The sequence below is a fragment of the Callithrix jacchus genome, chromosome 3 (genome assembly GCF_049354715.1).
Source record: "Callithrix jacchus isolate 240 chromosome 3, calJac240_pri, whole genome shotgun sequence".
NCBI lineage: Eukaryota > Metazoa > Chordata > Mammalia > Primates > Cebidae > Callithrix > Callithrix jacchus.
In genome coordinates, this window is record NC_133504.1 from 28,956,579 (window position 1) to 28,974,254 (window position 17,676).

General features: G+C 36.3%; 1 protein-coding gene across 2 annotated transcripts in view; it reads right to left on the reverse strand.

The window, feature by feature from the left end:
- The window catches only part of TLL1 (tolloid like 1), a 273,553-nt gene that overhangs the window by 70,210 nt on the left and 185,667 nt on the right, over positions 1–17,676 (reverse strand). For both annotated transcript variants that reach the window (XM_035292709.3, XM_035292710.3), the window contains 2 exons: positions 16,174–16,290; positions 14,891–15,036 (listed from right to left, as the gene is read on the reverse strand). In XM_035292709.3, coding sequence (XP_035148600.1) covers positions 14,891–15,036; positions 16,174–16,290 — 263 coding nt within the window. The remainder of the gene's footprint in view (positions 1–14,890; positions 15,037–16,173; positions 16,291–17,676) is intronic.

A 17,676-nucleotide genomic window follows, 5' to 3' on the forward strand; every position in this document is an offset into this window, starting at 1 on the left:
CCCCTACTGGGGTACACGCCCATTGCTGATGCAGCCTGCCATTGCCGAGGCAACCCGCTACAACAGAGAGATTCCGCCACAGAATATAGCCCATGGCAGCAGGGTGGAGACTGCAGCAGAAGGGCAGAGCCTGCAGCAATAGGGCGAACCTCACACCAGAAGGGCAAAGCCTTGGCAGGCAAATAGTGACTAGACTGCCTCCTAGATGGGCAGGACAGCACAATGGACACAAACAAAGAAAGCCCCAACCCCCCTCCCCCACTGAGACAGAGCATCTGAGGAAAAAAAGGTTTTTTTTTTATGAGTTCTGTTGCAGCAGAATTAAACGTAGCAGCCTAACAGCCCTGAATGAACAACAGAGCTCACAGCTCAGCAATTGAGGTCATATAAAGTACAGACTGTCTCCTCAAGCAGCTCCCTGACCCCTCTATATCCAGAAGACTGACATTTGGCAGGCATCATTCTGGGACAAAGATAGCAGAAAAAGAAACTGGTAGCATCCCTCACTGTTCCGCAGCTGCTATAGGTGCACCCCAGACAAGCAGGGCCTGGAGTGGACCTCAGCAGTCGTACAGAGAAGGGGCTAGACTGGTAGAAGGAAAACCAAGTAACAGAAATACTTCATCAACAATCTGGGTGTCCATTCAGAGACCCAATCGAAAAGTCAGCAACTACCCAGACGACAGGTGGATAAATCCACAAAGATGGGAAGAAACCAGCAAAAAAAAGAGGAAAACACCCGAAACCAGAACACCTCGCCTCCTACAAAGGACCAAAACTCCTCACCAGCAAGGGAACAAAGCTGGACGGAGAATGACTGTGATGAAATGATGGAATTAGACATCAGAAGGTTGATAATGAGAAACTTTTGTGAGCTAAAAGAACATGTTTTAAATCAATGCAAAGAAACTAAGAACCTTGAAAAAGATTTGAAAAAAGATTCGAGGAAATGATAACAAGAATGGATACCTTAGAGAAGAATATGAATGAATTAAAGGAGCTGAAAAACACAATACGAGAACTTTGTGAAGCATGCACAAGTTTCAACAGCCAAATTGACCAAGCAGAAGAAAGAATATCTGAAGTCGATGATCAACTCAATGAAACAAAACGAGAAACCAAGATCAGAGAAAAAAACGCCAAAAGGAATGAACAAAGTCTCCAAGAAATGTGGGACTATGTGAAGAGACCTAACCTACGTTTGATAGGTGTACCAGAATGTGAAGAAGAGAATGAATCCCAGCTGGAAAATACTCTTCAGGACATTATCCAGGAAAATTTCCCCCACCTAGCAAGACAGGCCAACACTCAAATGCAGGAAATACAGAGAACACCACAAAGATATTCTGCAAGAAGAGCAACCCCAAGGCACATAATCGTCATATTCAACAAGGTTGAAATAAAGGAGAAAATACTAAGGGCAGCCAGAGAGAAAGGTCGGGTCACCCACAAAGGGAAGCCCATCAGACTCACAGCAGATCTCTCGGCAGAAACACTACAAGCCAGAAGAGAGTGGGGGCCAATATTCAACATCCTTAAAGAAAAGAACTTTCAACCCAGAATTTCATATCCTGCGAAACTGAGCTTCAGAAGTGAAGGAAAAATAAAATCCTTTGCAAACAAGCAAGTCCTCAGAGATTTTGTCACCAGCAGGCCTGCTTTACAAGAGCTCCTGAAAGAGGCACTACACATAGAAAGGAACAACCAGTAGAAGCCATTCCAAAATTACACTAAATGCTAAAGAGCATATACATAATGAAGAATCTACAAAAACTAACGGGCAAAACAGGCAGCTAGCATCAAAATGGCAGTATCAAATTCACACATAACAATATTAACCCTAAATGTAAATGGACTAAATCCACCAATCAAAAGACACAGACTGGCAAATTGGATAAAAATCCAAACCCCATCAGTGTGCTGTATCTAGGAAAACCATCTCACATGCAAGGATACACAAAGGCTCAAAATAAAGGGATGGAGGAAGATTTACCAAGCAAATGAAGAGCAAACAAAAGCAGGAGTTGCAATTGTCATCTCTGATAAAATAGACTTTAAAGCAACAAAGATCAAAAGAGACAAAGAAACCCATTACATAATGGTAAAAGCATCGATACAGCAAGAAGAGCTAACGATCCTAAACATATATGGACCCAATACAGCAGCACCCAGATATATAAGGCAAGTTCTTAATGACCTACAAAGAGACTTAGACGCCCACACAATAATAGTGGGAGACTTTAACACTCCACTGTCAATATTAGACAGATCAACCAGATTGGTCTAATATTGACAGTGGATATTTAGTCAGTGGAATAACAACGATATTCAGAACCTGAATTCAGGCCTGGAACAAGCAAACCTGATAGACATTTACAGAACTCTCCACCCCAAATCCACAGAATATACATTCTTCTCAGCACCACATCATACCTACTCTAAAATTGACCACGTAATTGGAAGTAAAGCACTGCTCAACAAAGCAAAACAACTGAAATCATAACAAACAGCCTCTCAGACCATAGTGCAATCAAGTTAGAACTCAGAATACAGAAACCAACCCAGAAGCGCAGAGCTTCATGGAAACTGAAAAACTGGCTCTTGAATGTTGACTGGGTAAACAATGAAATGAAGACAGAAATAAAGAAGTTCTTCGAAACCAATGAGAATGAAGACACAACATGCCAGAACCTCTGGGACACATTTAAAGCAGTCTCTAGAGGAAAGTATATAGCAATAAGTGCCCATATGAGGAGAATGGAGAGATCCAAAATTGACACCCTATCGTCAAAATTGAAAGAGCTACAGGAGCAAGATCAAAATCACTCAAAACCCAGCAGAAGACAAGAAATAACTAAGATCAGAGCTGAACTGAAGGAGATTGAGACACGAAAAACCCTTCAAAAAATCAATAAATCCAAGAGCTGGTTTTTTGAAAAGATCAACAAAATAGACAGACCACTAGCCAGATTGATTAAAAATAAAAGAGAGAACAAACAAATAGATGCAATAAAAAATGATAAAGGGGACATCACCACAGACTCCACAGAAATTCAAACCATCATCAGAGAATATTACAAACAACTCTATGCACATAAACTAGTAAACCTGGAAGAAATGAATAAATTCCTGGACTCCTGTGTCCTCCCAAGCCTAAACCAGGAGGAAGCTGAAACTATGAATAGACCAATAACAAGGTCAGAAGTCGAGGCAGCAATTAAGAGCCTACCACACAAAAAAAAGCCCAGGTCCAGACGGATTCACAGCTGTATTCTACCAGACACACAACGAGGAGCTGGTACCATTCCTTCTAAAACTATTTCAAACAATCCAAAAAGAGGGAAGCCTTCCCAAATCATTTTATGAGACCAACATCATTCTGATACCAAAATCCAGCAGAGACCCAACAAGAAAAGAAAACTTCCAGCCAATATCCATGATGAACATAGATGCAAAAATCTTCAATAAAATATTGGCAAGCCGATTGCAACAGCAAACAAAAAAACTTATTCATCATGATCAAGTAGAATTCATCCCGGGGATGCAAGGCTGGTTCAGCATACGCAAGTCTATCAACATAATTCACCACATAAACAGAACCAAAAACAAAAACCACATGATTATCTCAATTGACGCAGAGAAGGCCTTTGACAAAATTCAACAGCCCTTTATGCTAAAAACCCTCAATAAACTCGGTATCGATGCAACGTATCTCTAAGTAATAAAAGCTATTTATGACAAACCAACAGCCAATATCATACTGAATGGGCACAAACTGGAAGCATTCCCTTTGAAATCTGGCACTAGACAAGGATGCCCTCTTTCACCACTCCTATTCAATATAGTACTGGAAGTTCTAGCCATAGCAATCAGGCAAGAAAAAGAAATAAAGGGTATTCAAATAGGAAAGGTGGAAGCCAAATTGTCTCTATTTGCAGACGACATGATAGTATACCTAGGAGACCCCATCACCTCAGCCCAAAAACTCCTGAAACTGATAAGCAACTTCAGCAAAGTCTCAGGATATAAAATCAATGTGCAAAAATCACAAGCATTCGTCTACACCAATAACAGACTTAAAGAAAGCAAATCAAGAACGAACTGCCATTCACAATTGCTACAAAAAGAATAAAATACCTTGGAATACAACTCACAAGGAACGTAAGGGACCTCTTCAAGGAGAACTACAAACCACTGCTCAACGAAATCAGAGAGGACACAAATAGATGGAGAAACATTCCATTTTCATGTTTAGGAAGAATTAATATTGTGAAAATGGCTATACTGCCCAAAGAAATGTACAGAATCAATGCTATCCCCATCAAGCTACCATTGACTTTCTTCACAGAACTGGAAAAAACCACCATGAACTTCATATGGAACCAAAAGAGAGCCCACATAGCCATGTCAATTCTAAGGAAAAAGAACACAGAGGGGGGCATCACACTACCGGATTTCAAACTATACTACAAGGCTACAGTAATCAAAACAGCATGGTACTGGTACCAAAACAGAGATATAGACCAATGGAACAGAACAGAGGCACCGGAGGCAACACAGCATATCTACAACTATACAATCTTTGATAAACCTGACAAAAACAAGCAAGGGGGAATGGATTCCCTGTTTAACAAATGGTGTTGGGAAAACTGGCTAGCCATGTGCAGAAAGCAGAAACTGGACCCTTTCCTGACACCTTACACTAAAATTAACTCCAGATGGATTAAAGACTTAAACATAAGACCTGGCACCATAGAAACCCTAGAAGAAAATCTAGGCAAAACTATCCAGGACATAGGAGTAGGCAAGGACTTCATGAACAAAACACCAAAAGCATTGGCAACAAAAGCCAAAATAGACAAATGGGACCTAATCAAACTCCACAGCTTCTGCACAGCAAAAGAAACAGTCACTAGAGTGAATTGGCAACCAACAGAATGGGAAAAATTTTTGCAGTTTACCCATCTGACAAAGGGCTGATATCCAGAATTTACAAAGAACTCAAACAGATTTACAAGAACAAAACAAACAAGCCCATTCAAAAGTGGGAAAAGGATATGAACAGATACTTTACGAAAGAAGACATATATGAGGCCAACAATCATATGAAAAAATGCTCATCGTCACTGGTCATCAGAGAGATGCAAATCAAAACCACATTGAGATACCATCTCACGCCAGTTAGAATGGCAATCATTAAAAAATCTGGAGACAACAGATGCTGGAGAGGATGTGGCAAAAAAGGAACACTTTTGCACTGTTGGTGGGAGTGTAAATTAGTTCAACCATTGTGAAAGACAGTGTGGCGATTCCTCAAGGCCTTAGAAATAGAAATTCCATTTCACCCAGCAATCTCATTACTGGGTATATATCCAAAAGACTATAAATCGTTCTACTATAAGGACACATGTACACGAATGTTCATTGCAGCACTGTTTACAATAGCAAAGACCTGGAATCAACCCAAATGCCCATTGATAATAGACTGGATTGGAAAAATGTGGCACATATACACCATGGAATATTATGCAGCAATCAGAAATGATGAGTTTGTGTGGTTTGTAGGGACATCGATGAATCTGGAGAACATCATTCTCAGCAAACTGACACAAGAACAGAAAATGAAATACTGCATATTCTCACTCATAGGCGGGTGATGTAAAATGAGAACACATGGACACAGGGAGGGGAGTACTAAACACTGGGGTCTATTGGGGGGAATAGGGGAGGGCTAGCGGGAGTGGCAGCTGGGGAGGGATAGCCTGGGGAGAAATACCAAATATGAGTGAAGGGGAGAAAGGAAGCAAAACACACTGCCCTGTGTGTACCTATGCAACTGTCTTGCATGTTCTGCACATGTACCCCAAAACCTAAAATGCAATAAAAAAATAAAAATAAATAAATTTTAATTGACAGTGTATTCACTGGTTACTTAGTAAAAATTGAAATTTTTAATATTTTATATGATACACAAAGTGTAAATATTTCACAGGTAAAAACTAATTATAGGGTTAAATTCACTAGTACATATTTATGCATTACATATTATTTGCATATTAAATATGTGTCTGGTGTTTGGGGTAGCAATATTCTCACATAGTGAATGCCACAGGTGTTGAGTTGCCCAGAATACAATATGTGCCTCATGTATATGAATTGATATTTGGAAATACATTAGCTCTTTACAGCAATTCTAGATATCTCAAAAAATTTCTAAATTGTCTTCAGTTACTTATTTTTCCAGTTTAATCTTAAATGCAAGGCTTGCACAATAAATTTGCTCCATTAGTATTAATTATGATTATACTTCATTAGCTACATCGTCACGAGTGACAGCAATGAGAACGAATGAACGTTTTAGTTACTTTATTTGTGTCATTTGTGCAGAAATTTCTTGAGCTACAAATTTCTTGTGCTCATTTTCTTGAGCTGTATCAAATTACTTCATCAATTAATATAAGGAATGGACAGAAATAAATACGGTTGAAACTAAAATGTGAATCAAGTTCATTGATGCTATGACAGCAACTTTAAGCTTCATCAGAAAAAGAACAAAGACCATGATTTATAGAAGGAAAGAATGGAAGAGAAAGAAAGGAACAAGGAAGGAAGGAAAGGGAGGAGAAGGGAAGGGAGGGAGGGAGGGAGGGAGGGAGGGAGGGAGGGAGGGAGGGAGGGAGGGAGGGAGGGAAAGGTAAAAAAGAAAAAAACAAAAAGAGAAAGAAAAAGCAGTTTCTCTTTGAGTTAAAGCATGGACACATTTCAGATAACTGGGAGCTGAACTCAATTTCATATATAATTACACACATAAACACATAATAAATAAAGATGATGCTGATTTATTATACACTTTAAGGTAATCAGAGCATAAACTATGTATTAATATGGCAAGTTTATTATAATGTAAACAGATCTAATATGTTCATAGAGAATATGGGGAATGTGATAGTAAGCTCTGAACATTTCTCAGAAAACCAGTAAATAAATGATATTAGAAGTAGATCCAAACACACAAAGAAAGAACTACATGTACAAAGACTAGCCAGAAGGGATTCATATTACATTTCACTACTAAGTGAGGGCTTGTATCTTTAATGCAGAATGAAGAGGAACCATAGATAAAGTGAGTGATTTCTATTTAGCAAGAATTAAAATGAGTTTAACCAAAAGGGGTCAACTTCTCATTCTAAACCTGCCAATCTGTACAGAGTTTAGTGGTCAGTACATGGGGGTGAGCTCTGAAACTGAAGGAAAACCAGTCCTGGAGGCAGGGGTTAGACCCAGGCTTGGGACCCACTCACATGCTTGCCTTCACTGAATAACCAAATTTCCACATCAATATACCATTGCACAAGCATCTACTACAGTATCTAGTCATTTATAAAAAGCTCTGAAAACTTAGAAATTTCTAGATAATAATTTTTAGGAAAAGGTATCCCATGCTCCCTAAAAAATTAAAAATAGAATTGCTATATGATCTAGCAATACCACTTCTGGGTAAATACCCAAAAGAATTGAAAGCACAGTCTTGTAGAGATATTTGCATATATAGTTCATAGCAGCACTTTCACAACAGCCAAAAGGTGGAAGCAATCCATGGGTTCATGGATAGATGAAAGGGTAAATAAAATGTTATCACATACAATGGAATATTATTCCACCTTAAAAAGGAAGGTAAATTAATATGTGCTACAACGTGGATGAACCTTGAAGACATTATGCTAAGTGAAATAAGCCAGTTATGAAACAATAAATATTGCAGTACTCCAGTATTTATATGAGGTACCTAAAATTCTCTAATTCATAGAGACAGAAAGAATGGAGGTTGCCGTAAGGAATTAGGTGAAAAAGGAAAAAATTAGGGTGTTTTTGTGTGATGGAGATAGTGTTTCCTCTTTGCAAGATGAAGAGTTATGAAAATTGCTTGAATAACAGTTCAAATCCACTTAACAATACTGAAATGTGCACTTAACTGGTTAAGATGGTAAATTTTATGTTATGAATATTTTATTATAATCAAATATAGCTCTCTTGACTGTTATAATGTAGTTTTAAAACATAGTTAATGTAATCAGATCTAATTAATGCAATCAAAATGAGGCAACTTGTATAGATAATATTATTTTAAATTACATAAACTTGGAGCAATGGTAAATCTGTTTTATGCTTTTGGGGAAATGTTAAAATAAAACTCTGATTAATAAAAACAATGCAAATGAACATTTATCATTAAAAACTAAAATTAATTTTTACAATGAGAAAAATGCAATAAAGTCTAGGAAATAATGGTATAAACAAAAGGAACTCTAAATAAAAAGGTGATTTAGATAAATTCTATTATTTATTTAATAATGTTTATTAGCAGTAATATTTATATTAAGTGGACATAACACATAAATAATTACAGCTCAAAAATAGTTCAAACATGTTAAAAGAACATTGTAGGTCTTGCTTAGGTTTATTTTCACGTGAATGGTTTATTTAACTGCTGCCACTTCATTTTTCTCTTCATGATACAAGTATTTTTTGATTACTCATAAATTTAATAATTTTATTGAAAATATGCTATGGCCAAATAACATTCACTTGAGAGTATGTGAACAGTGGTGAATTAAACAGACATGACCCTGACTGACTGACACATAATGATTAAACAATAAGAAACTATGAAGGAAGACAGTTACAAAAGAAAAGAATTGAATGCCGCAATATTATATAAACAGAATACTGATGCTTCTCTTTACTACTAGACCTGGTAACATAAATGTACAGACCCAGGACTTGGTTTCAATCAGAGTGATACATTTGTGTACAGTTGGGCAAGTTTATTGACACTAACAAGTGCTAATCTTTCAGATACTATGATAGCCTAGATCATAATTCAGGAAGAGGTACATCACTCTTCTGTTTTGTAGTCATTATCAAAATGTATTCTTAGCTAAGCGCCCAAAAATAGTACATGGCAAACAGGAAATTCTTAACTAATTTTAAACTCCTTATCTCAGCGTTTTAGTTAATTCACAAAGACTAGTTTACTTATCATAAATTAATTTAAAAATTTAAAGGATTTAAAGAATTACTTTTACACAAGCAATCTACCAAGTACCAAGATAAAAACCTATGTACATAATTTAGAATGTTTCAGCTTGCAGTTGTGATAGTTAAGGATACTAATCATCTCTGGTTTTCATAGGGAACGTATCACCAAATCAGAATGTGTAGTAACGTTGACAAGTACCTCAAACTTAATATCACTTGAACTAATGTATGTGGGAAGTTCAATTTAAACAAAAGTAAGCTTCAAGTTTATTTTACTACTTTTTTGCTTTGTTGACATCCCTTGGAAGTTGTTACTGTAAGCATTTCCAGTCTTCCAGACTTTTTTTCTTTGGTATTTACTGAAAGTTCTCAAATAAAGTAATATTACTAGAAGCTTCTTAACAAATGATTCTGCTGTTAAATAGAGAACAAGCTTTTCAAATTATTTTCAGAGGGTATCTTTATTCATATATAAACTGACTTCAGTAGATTGGTCTTAAGAAACAATGTATCCAATAACTTATCAGAGGAGAGAAAGCTTCCTGTATTAGTCCATTCCAATGTTATGAGAAAATATCATAGATTGGGTGGCTTACAAACAACTGAAATTTATTTCTCATAGTTTTCAAGGTTAGAAGTTCAAGGTCAAGGCACTAGCAGATTCCATGTCTGGTGAGGGCCCTCTTCAGAGGTGGTGCCTTTTCATTTTGCTCTCACATGGTAGAAGCTCCCTAGGCTTCTCTTATTCTCTTATTCTCTTATTTATTTATTTATTTATTTTTGAGACAGAGTTTCACTCTTGTTGCCCAGGCTGGAGTACAGTGGCACAATCTCGGGTCACTGCAACCTCTGCCTCCCAGATTCAAGTGATTCTCCTGCCCCAGCCTCCCAAGTAGTTGGGATTACAGGCATGCACCACCACACTCAACTAATTTTGTGTATTTAGTAGAGATGGGATTTCACCTTGCTGTTGGCCAGGCTGGTCTTGAACTCCTTACCTCAGGTGATCCACCCAACATGGCCTCTCAAAGTTCTGGGATTACAGAGATGCACCACCATGTCTGGACCCTAGGCCTCTTTTATAGGAGCACAGCCCATCCATAAGGGCTCCACTCTCATGACTGATTATTTCCCAAAGACCCCATGCTAATACCATCACCTTTGGAATTAGTGTTTAACCATATAAAGTTTAGGTACTTCCCAAATGGTATAATTATAGAAACATCAAGATTCTATTACCCAACAAATAATGTTCCTTCCTGCTCAAAGATTCCTGAAATTCATTGGCAAAGGTGTGTAGACTTTATTTTTGCACTTTCATGAAAATGCAAATGGCATTGGCAAAGGTAAAGCCATGGCATAAATTCACATAGAAGCATGAATGATGACTAAGAAGTTCTTCAGTTTTTAGAGTAGTTCTTTAGGGTAGTCTTTAGCTAAAAAGTTCTTTAAAGTAGATTTCAACAGCATGATAGACAAGCTTTTCTTAATGGTCTTTATATCTGAAGAGGAATACAGTAACATAAAGCACAATGGCTCAGCCTGTAATCCCAGCACATTGGGAGGCTGAGGTGGGCGGAACATGAGGTTACAATATAGAGACCATCCTAGCTAACACAGTGAAACCCTGTCTCTACTAAAAATACAAAAAATTAGCCAGGCACAGTGGCATGCACCTGTAGTCCCAGCTACTCGGGAGGCTGAGACAGGAGAATCGCTTCAACCTGGAAGGCAGAGGTTACAGTGAGCCAAGATGGCACCACTGCACTCCAGCCTGGGCGACAGAATGAGACTCCATCTCAAAAATAAAATAAAAGAAAATAATAATAAACAAAAATATAAACTGTTTTTGAATAAAGGCAAAGACTAGAATCAGTGACAAAAACTATATTTTGTCAGGCAAAATCACAGAATATTGGAAATTTATGAGGACATTTTAATTATACATTTGAGCATAAATGTATATAAAATATATAATATACACATTGAAAACATATGTAAACAGAAATAAATTTATATAAACAGATAACTGACTAAATTAAACAACCACCTAATGACTATTAGGACGAATAAGAAAATATATAAAGCTGATTTTTTATATTCACACTAGTTCCATCTATTAAGTTGCTCCGAATACTGAACTAGCAAGTACTGATTCATTGCTCCTAGGGTTAGGGCTTTTGTGAGAGTCTAGTCACAACATTTTGTTTTATATGTTTCTGTTTAAAGAAGCATTAATACAGGTTGTTCATTTATTAATTCTAAACGCTCACCCAACAGCACTATGTATGCATACATGTCTGAACGAGGATAATCTGACACACGTATTTGCTCAGTAAGGCACATCACAGCTGGCAATATGCACATTTGGTGACTCAAAATTTGCTGCTCTGTACACATCTGTGAAGGACCTAGAAAGTACTGCAAATATTAATTTTAGGCTTCTAAAATTTTACTGAGTAGGCAAATTTGCAAATAAAATCAGAATCAAATGTACCTGCATTTTGATGCTCTTTTAGCACTCACCTGTGTGATACTAGGTTAACGGTATAAATTCAGTTTCCTTACCTAGAAGATTTAGATGTTTATTAGGCATCTTTAAATAATGTTACTGGTGAATTTCTTGACACTCAGCATCTCTAGTCTAAATTCAGTCTAAATTCAGTATATCAGGTACTCCATAATCTAAATCTTTTTTATCTATCCAGGCTTGTTTCCCTCTCCATGCAAATTTACATGCCTTTAATAAAGAAAGAATATATTCATTTCCAGCCACCAAACATCACACACTCATACACTGACTTACATATAATCCATCCATCCATTTAGCTCACCTATTACCAAACATTAATCTCACAAACAATGTTGCTGAAAATACAATGACCAGTGACACAGATAAGATCCCAACCCTCTAGTGGTCTTATTCTAGTGAGAGAGACAGATAATAAACATGTAGTTAAACAGATCTGTATAAATTCCAGTAGTTAGAAGTGCAGTTAACTAAAAATAAAACAGAGTGATGATTTAGAGATAATCATAGGTCAGAAAATATTTTAAGTAGTGTTATCAGACAAGAACTTTTTAAAAAGGCAGTAATTAAGCAGAAATCCAAATAAAGTAATAGCATAAAAGCAAAGACCTGGGCAGAGGAACATCAATGGCAAATGCTGTGATGTGGGAGTGAGCTTGGTGTTTCTGAGGACAAAAAAGAGGGTGAGAAGAGCTGACACAGAGGGAGTAAGAAGGAGTCAAAGACCAAATCACACGTGCCATGGCCCATGATAATAGAGTCCAGATGTTATTTTAGGTGTGACTGAAACTCCCTGTAAGTAGAGTAGTGTCATAATACATTATAAATGCAACACTCTGGTTGTGAGGTGAAGCATGGTCCCATGTCACAAAACACAGCAAATACAGACACTGGGTAGATAATGTTTATGAACCTTTTTGTCCAAATCATGGGTGAAATTTTTTTTACTCATTTTTAGTTCACTATCAACAATAAACTGGTCTATTTGAACAGTATTTGCAAACGTATTAGTCCATTAAAATAACAGAGTTCAACTGTCAATCAAATAATGGCAGAACCAAAGTTTCCAAATATGCAAAAAAAGAAAAAAGGTCAGGAGCATAAAATACAGCATAATGATTTAAGTTGAAAGTATATCTTTTTTGGCAATAAACTGAAATCTGTCTGGGAAGTTAAATGGTACATGCAAGGGGACAGAGACAAGTACTGAAGAAGCAGAGCAGGAGTAGAAACCTGAGGCTCTCACTATGTGTTCCAAGGAAAGGGAGGATGTGGAAATGGTGGTGTAAAGTCATTGTGTATGGGGTATAGTTTGAAAACAAAGCAACTGAAATATGCTGATAGACTGGCTGAAGAGCTTAAGAGAAAAGGTAGAATTAACGATTTTTGTTGGGTAAGTGGTGAGAAAAAGTACTGAAATAGTGCTGAAATAAATTAAAGAAGAGTGGGTTTAGTGAGTAAGACAAAATAACCAATGGTTCTGGTTTGGCCATTTAAAGTTGAGAGGTCTATCAGACATCAAAACATGAGGGAGGCAGAAATATAAAGGAATAAAGTAATATGAAGATAGGACAGGAAACTAGAAACAATAAATAAAATGTACTGTCAGCCATCCTATGACATGACTTTTCCCAAGTCATTAAGCATAGTAATTACTGATTCATTCACTCAGTAAGCAAGTATTTATTAAATGACTACTATGTGTCAGGTATGGTTCTAATTGCCTAAGATGCAAATCTTTTCCCTTTGTCCTTATGCTATCTTATTTTTGAGGACTATCACTTCTATTGCATTGATAAATTAAAAAAAAACTGCAAATCAACTAAGCTAGCAATTTCATGCATCAGTTTTCAGGTTGACAGAATAAATACATTTTCTGGCATCTATAATAGAAATCCACAAAAAACTGAATTATGTATTAAAAGATAGTTAATCTCTTAATTCCTGAAATGTCACAAAACACAGCAAATACAGACACTGGGTAGATAATGTTTATGAACCTTTTTGTCCAAATCATGGGTGAATTTTTTTTACTCATTTTTAGTTCACTATCAACAATAAACTGGTCTATTTGAACAGCATTTGCAAACTTATTAGTCCCATTAAAATAACAGAGTTCAACTGTCAATCAAATAATGGCAGAACCAAAGTTTCCAAAAATGCAAAAAAAAAAAAGAAAAAAGGTCAGAAGCATAAAATATAACATAATGATTAAAGTTGAAAGTATATCTTTTTTGACAATAAACGGAAATCTGTCTGGGAAGTTAAATGGTACATGCAAGGGGACAGAGACAAGTACTGAAGAAACAGGACACACAGGCTTGCAGATGAGGATGAGAGACTCTCTGGGTTTACTGGCAATGCCTCCATCCTCCTGGTGCTCCTCCTGTCCTACAGACACACGACCATGACCATGGTCACTGTCCTCAGTACATAGTGCTCCTAGTGCTCATTACTACCCACTGGGTAATAAGGGACATTACTGCCTTCTGATCACTGGTGAATTAGTCTTCTAATCAGTAAAGACTCCATCTCCAATCACACATCTAAATTTCCAACCCTTGCTAGGACCTACCACCAGCATCTCAACGTTCCTCTCCACTTCAGCTTGGGCTCTCAATTTCTAGACCGACCCTTTGATTTAAACATACTCTGGAATTTCTGACACATTCCTCTATTTCTTAGCTTTAAATCCTTAACTCAGTCCCGCTCATCCCATAAAAATGACTCATGAGCCAGTTGGGTAGTTCTGGACCCAGACTTTGATCCAAAAATTCTGATTAGCTTTTGTTTCTTCTGGCTTTTCATCTAATAACACAACGATGCTGCTGATCTCCCTGACAAATAGTTTTAAGGAAGTTGAAATTCATAAGGGCACTTAAAATCCCTATTTTTGGTATAAACAATTATCTGTGTAACGGTAAAAAAGGTGAAAAATATTTTGTTATTCTTACAAAAAAGACTGTCTACCTTTTTACCTCTTAATTTAGATGAGAAACAAAAGTTCTGTTACTTAATGGACCTTCTCAGCAGTCTTGTGAAATAAGCCTGTGCATTTGTCAAAAGAAACTATTGTCAGTACTTCAAACATTCTAATTCAAATAGCACAGATAATGTAAACTCACTTTAATCTTCTTGAAAATGTCTGCGAACTAGGAAAGAAGAAAAACAAAACCTTTTGCTCTTGATGTTGCATTTTATGAGTAATCCTTTACTTCTTTGCTGATTAAAAAGCTGATTCACTGTTTCTTTGCTGATTTAATGAGTATTCTCTTAAATGCCATTGTCATTTATGGAGAATATGCACCAGGAAGACTTTACCTCAAAGGACTGAAAGGTCAGTCCGACGTGATAGCCCTCAGACACTGTTATTTTCCACACACATTCTTTCATCGGGCGATAGTCATCAGGATAATTAGGAGACTGAATCTGTCCTTCATTTTTACGTATCTCACCTCCACAGATTGCTGAAGAAAGCAAAAAACAAATAACTAAGCCTAGACATGCCATTTCGTTTTCATTGTCTTCTATGTTAAAATTTAAGTTCAGGTCCTGTAGCTCACTACATAAAGACCAGGCAATAAAAATCAAAGTTGACTGGTTTAATGTAGTAGATATTTATAAGATTAAAAAAAAAACTTAGTCAAATAACTACCAATATCAGATAATGTCCAAGGAATAGATAGTTTTTAATCCTGTCTTAACAAAAACATATTTTTTAACCTTTAAAAACATTTAGTGGCTTTGTGAATTTATTCTCTCTGAGTTTGTTATGTGATTCTCTGAGTTGCTTCCTTTGGTCTTTCAAACTCAGGTAAAATAACTCATCAGAAAAGGAGCCTCATCCTGAACAGAATTCACTCAGGCTGTGGCAGTGAGTTAGTGTCTTGTGTACAGTGTCTGTGTCTCACTCTAAATAATCCTCTTCACTGCTAAGCAGTTAATCCTTAAAACAAAAAGCTTCAGTTTACTTAAATGTTTAAAGGAAGCAGAAATCTTCTGTCTTCAAAATTACTTAAATTGCTGTACTAGGAAGTGTCTCCTCCACCCACAACCTGGCAAGAAAGGAGCTTATTTTAAAGCCAAGAAAACACAATGCCAGTTTATTGTTTTAGAGAAGCATAAAACAAAGTATTTAATAAGTCCTTCCTCTAATGCTGACTCTCTTATTTAGATAAAGCATGACCCAGAAATCGGCACAATTACTTTCTGTGCAATTTCCTCTAATAAAAAGTATTTCAGGAATACAGGGACCAAACAGACAGAAAATCAGTACAATGGAAAATGATAATTTCTTCATAACATTTTAAAACTATCGTGAAACAATGAAACTTTAAGAGTGCTTGCACCAGTTGCTTTTTTCCCCACGCATCCTGAGCACATTCAGATATTATTATGTCACTGATATCAGAAAACAGGTTGTTCTCACAATTTAAATTTACTGAGTATTTTTGTTAAAATTATCAATATGAATATTAAAATACAGATTCAGAAAAATTCATAATTTAAAAATATGGTCACAATGTCATTGTAATGAAATGAAGAAACGAACATTTCTGTTGAGATATAAGATGAACTACTGTCCAAAATTCAATGTGACTTGCCTTCATAGACAGCTGCAAAGCCTTTTCCTACCCAATTACTGCTGCTACGAAACTCAATCCACATTCTGCTGTCTGTAGAAGTAAGAACTTCAGGTACTTTGTCCCCACAGAATCTACCTAAAAGAAATAAAAGAATAAAGAGAAACTCCTAAGTAGGACTCTATAGTCTACTTTCTTTTCATACTAGCCACAAATAATATGTAAACGCTGATTTAGTTCACATTTCTATTCCACGTGATTGCAGCCACAACTAGGTCTTAATATTTACTTACTAATGGTAGAGCAACAAAACAGTATCTTCTTATCTATTTATAAAGTATTTGACCATCAGCCTCAAAGTAACTAAGTCAGTTTCATTACCGTATATAGAAGTAAGATGGTTCCTCAAAAACAGTATTTAAAAAAGATCAAATGATGCATCAAAGTGGGGAATATTATTTAATAGGGAACAGAAAAATGTGCAAGTCACCCTAAGAAAGTAGTTTCAAATTGTCAGCCTGGCCAACGGCAGGGAAATGACTTGGTTAAGAATGTGCTCTCAGTCAAAGTGGAGTTCTTTATTCAGCCAGGTTCAATAATAATTCCTGAGGAAAACCCTGAGGCTACTCTTAATATCTTTTATACCTGAACACATTCCATCTCTTCTACAAAGCTGTAATATGTAGTGTTACAGGCAAAATAACAAATACTATTAGAAGACTTGAGCATGAGTTCTAATTTCTTCTAATTCTGTATCTATAAATATGAATTATAACAAATGAATATAATATCGGTCATTCCTTCCTTTCTTCCTCTTCTTTCCACAAATATTTATGCTTATGTCTGCCTTTATGCTCTAAGCTTTCACATGATTACAAAATGCTTAAATATGACAAAAAGCACATGCAATAATTCTACAAACATATTACAATGTTATACATTTTTATGTGTCTCTGGAAATGGCATACATAGTTTTAGTGTATGAAAAATGGTAGCCAACTTGCATAAAGCAAGTTCGTACTAACAGCTAACAGGTGAAGACATAGTTTCCTAAATTGCAAATCAAATTAGAGGCAGGTAATACAGAGCAGTGTGTTTTAAACTGTAGTGTGCATCTAAATTTCTAGGAAATCTATTAAAATGCAAACCCTAATTCAGAGTATATAGAGTGGGACCCAATTTTCTATAATTCTAACAACTTTCTGGGTGATTCCAGTGCTACCAATCTAAGTGCTGCACTTCTTGGAGCACAGTCTTGGAAGATATAGTAGGGAAAGATTTTCACACAAAAACCATGATTACACTGTGTCACTCTGGTCATCCATTATACACTGAGCCATGTAACGCTGATGGTGCCTACAAGGAAGTGTTTTTCAGAATTTTAGCTCTAGATTTGTTTCTCCAATATGAGTTTAATGAAATATTTTCTTTGGCCTGTGCATACATATGTAAAAAATTGCTTTATCTAGTCTAAGAAAGTAAATGTGGAAGACAACGGTTTCCTTAACCTGACTTACCAAATTA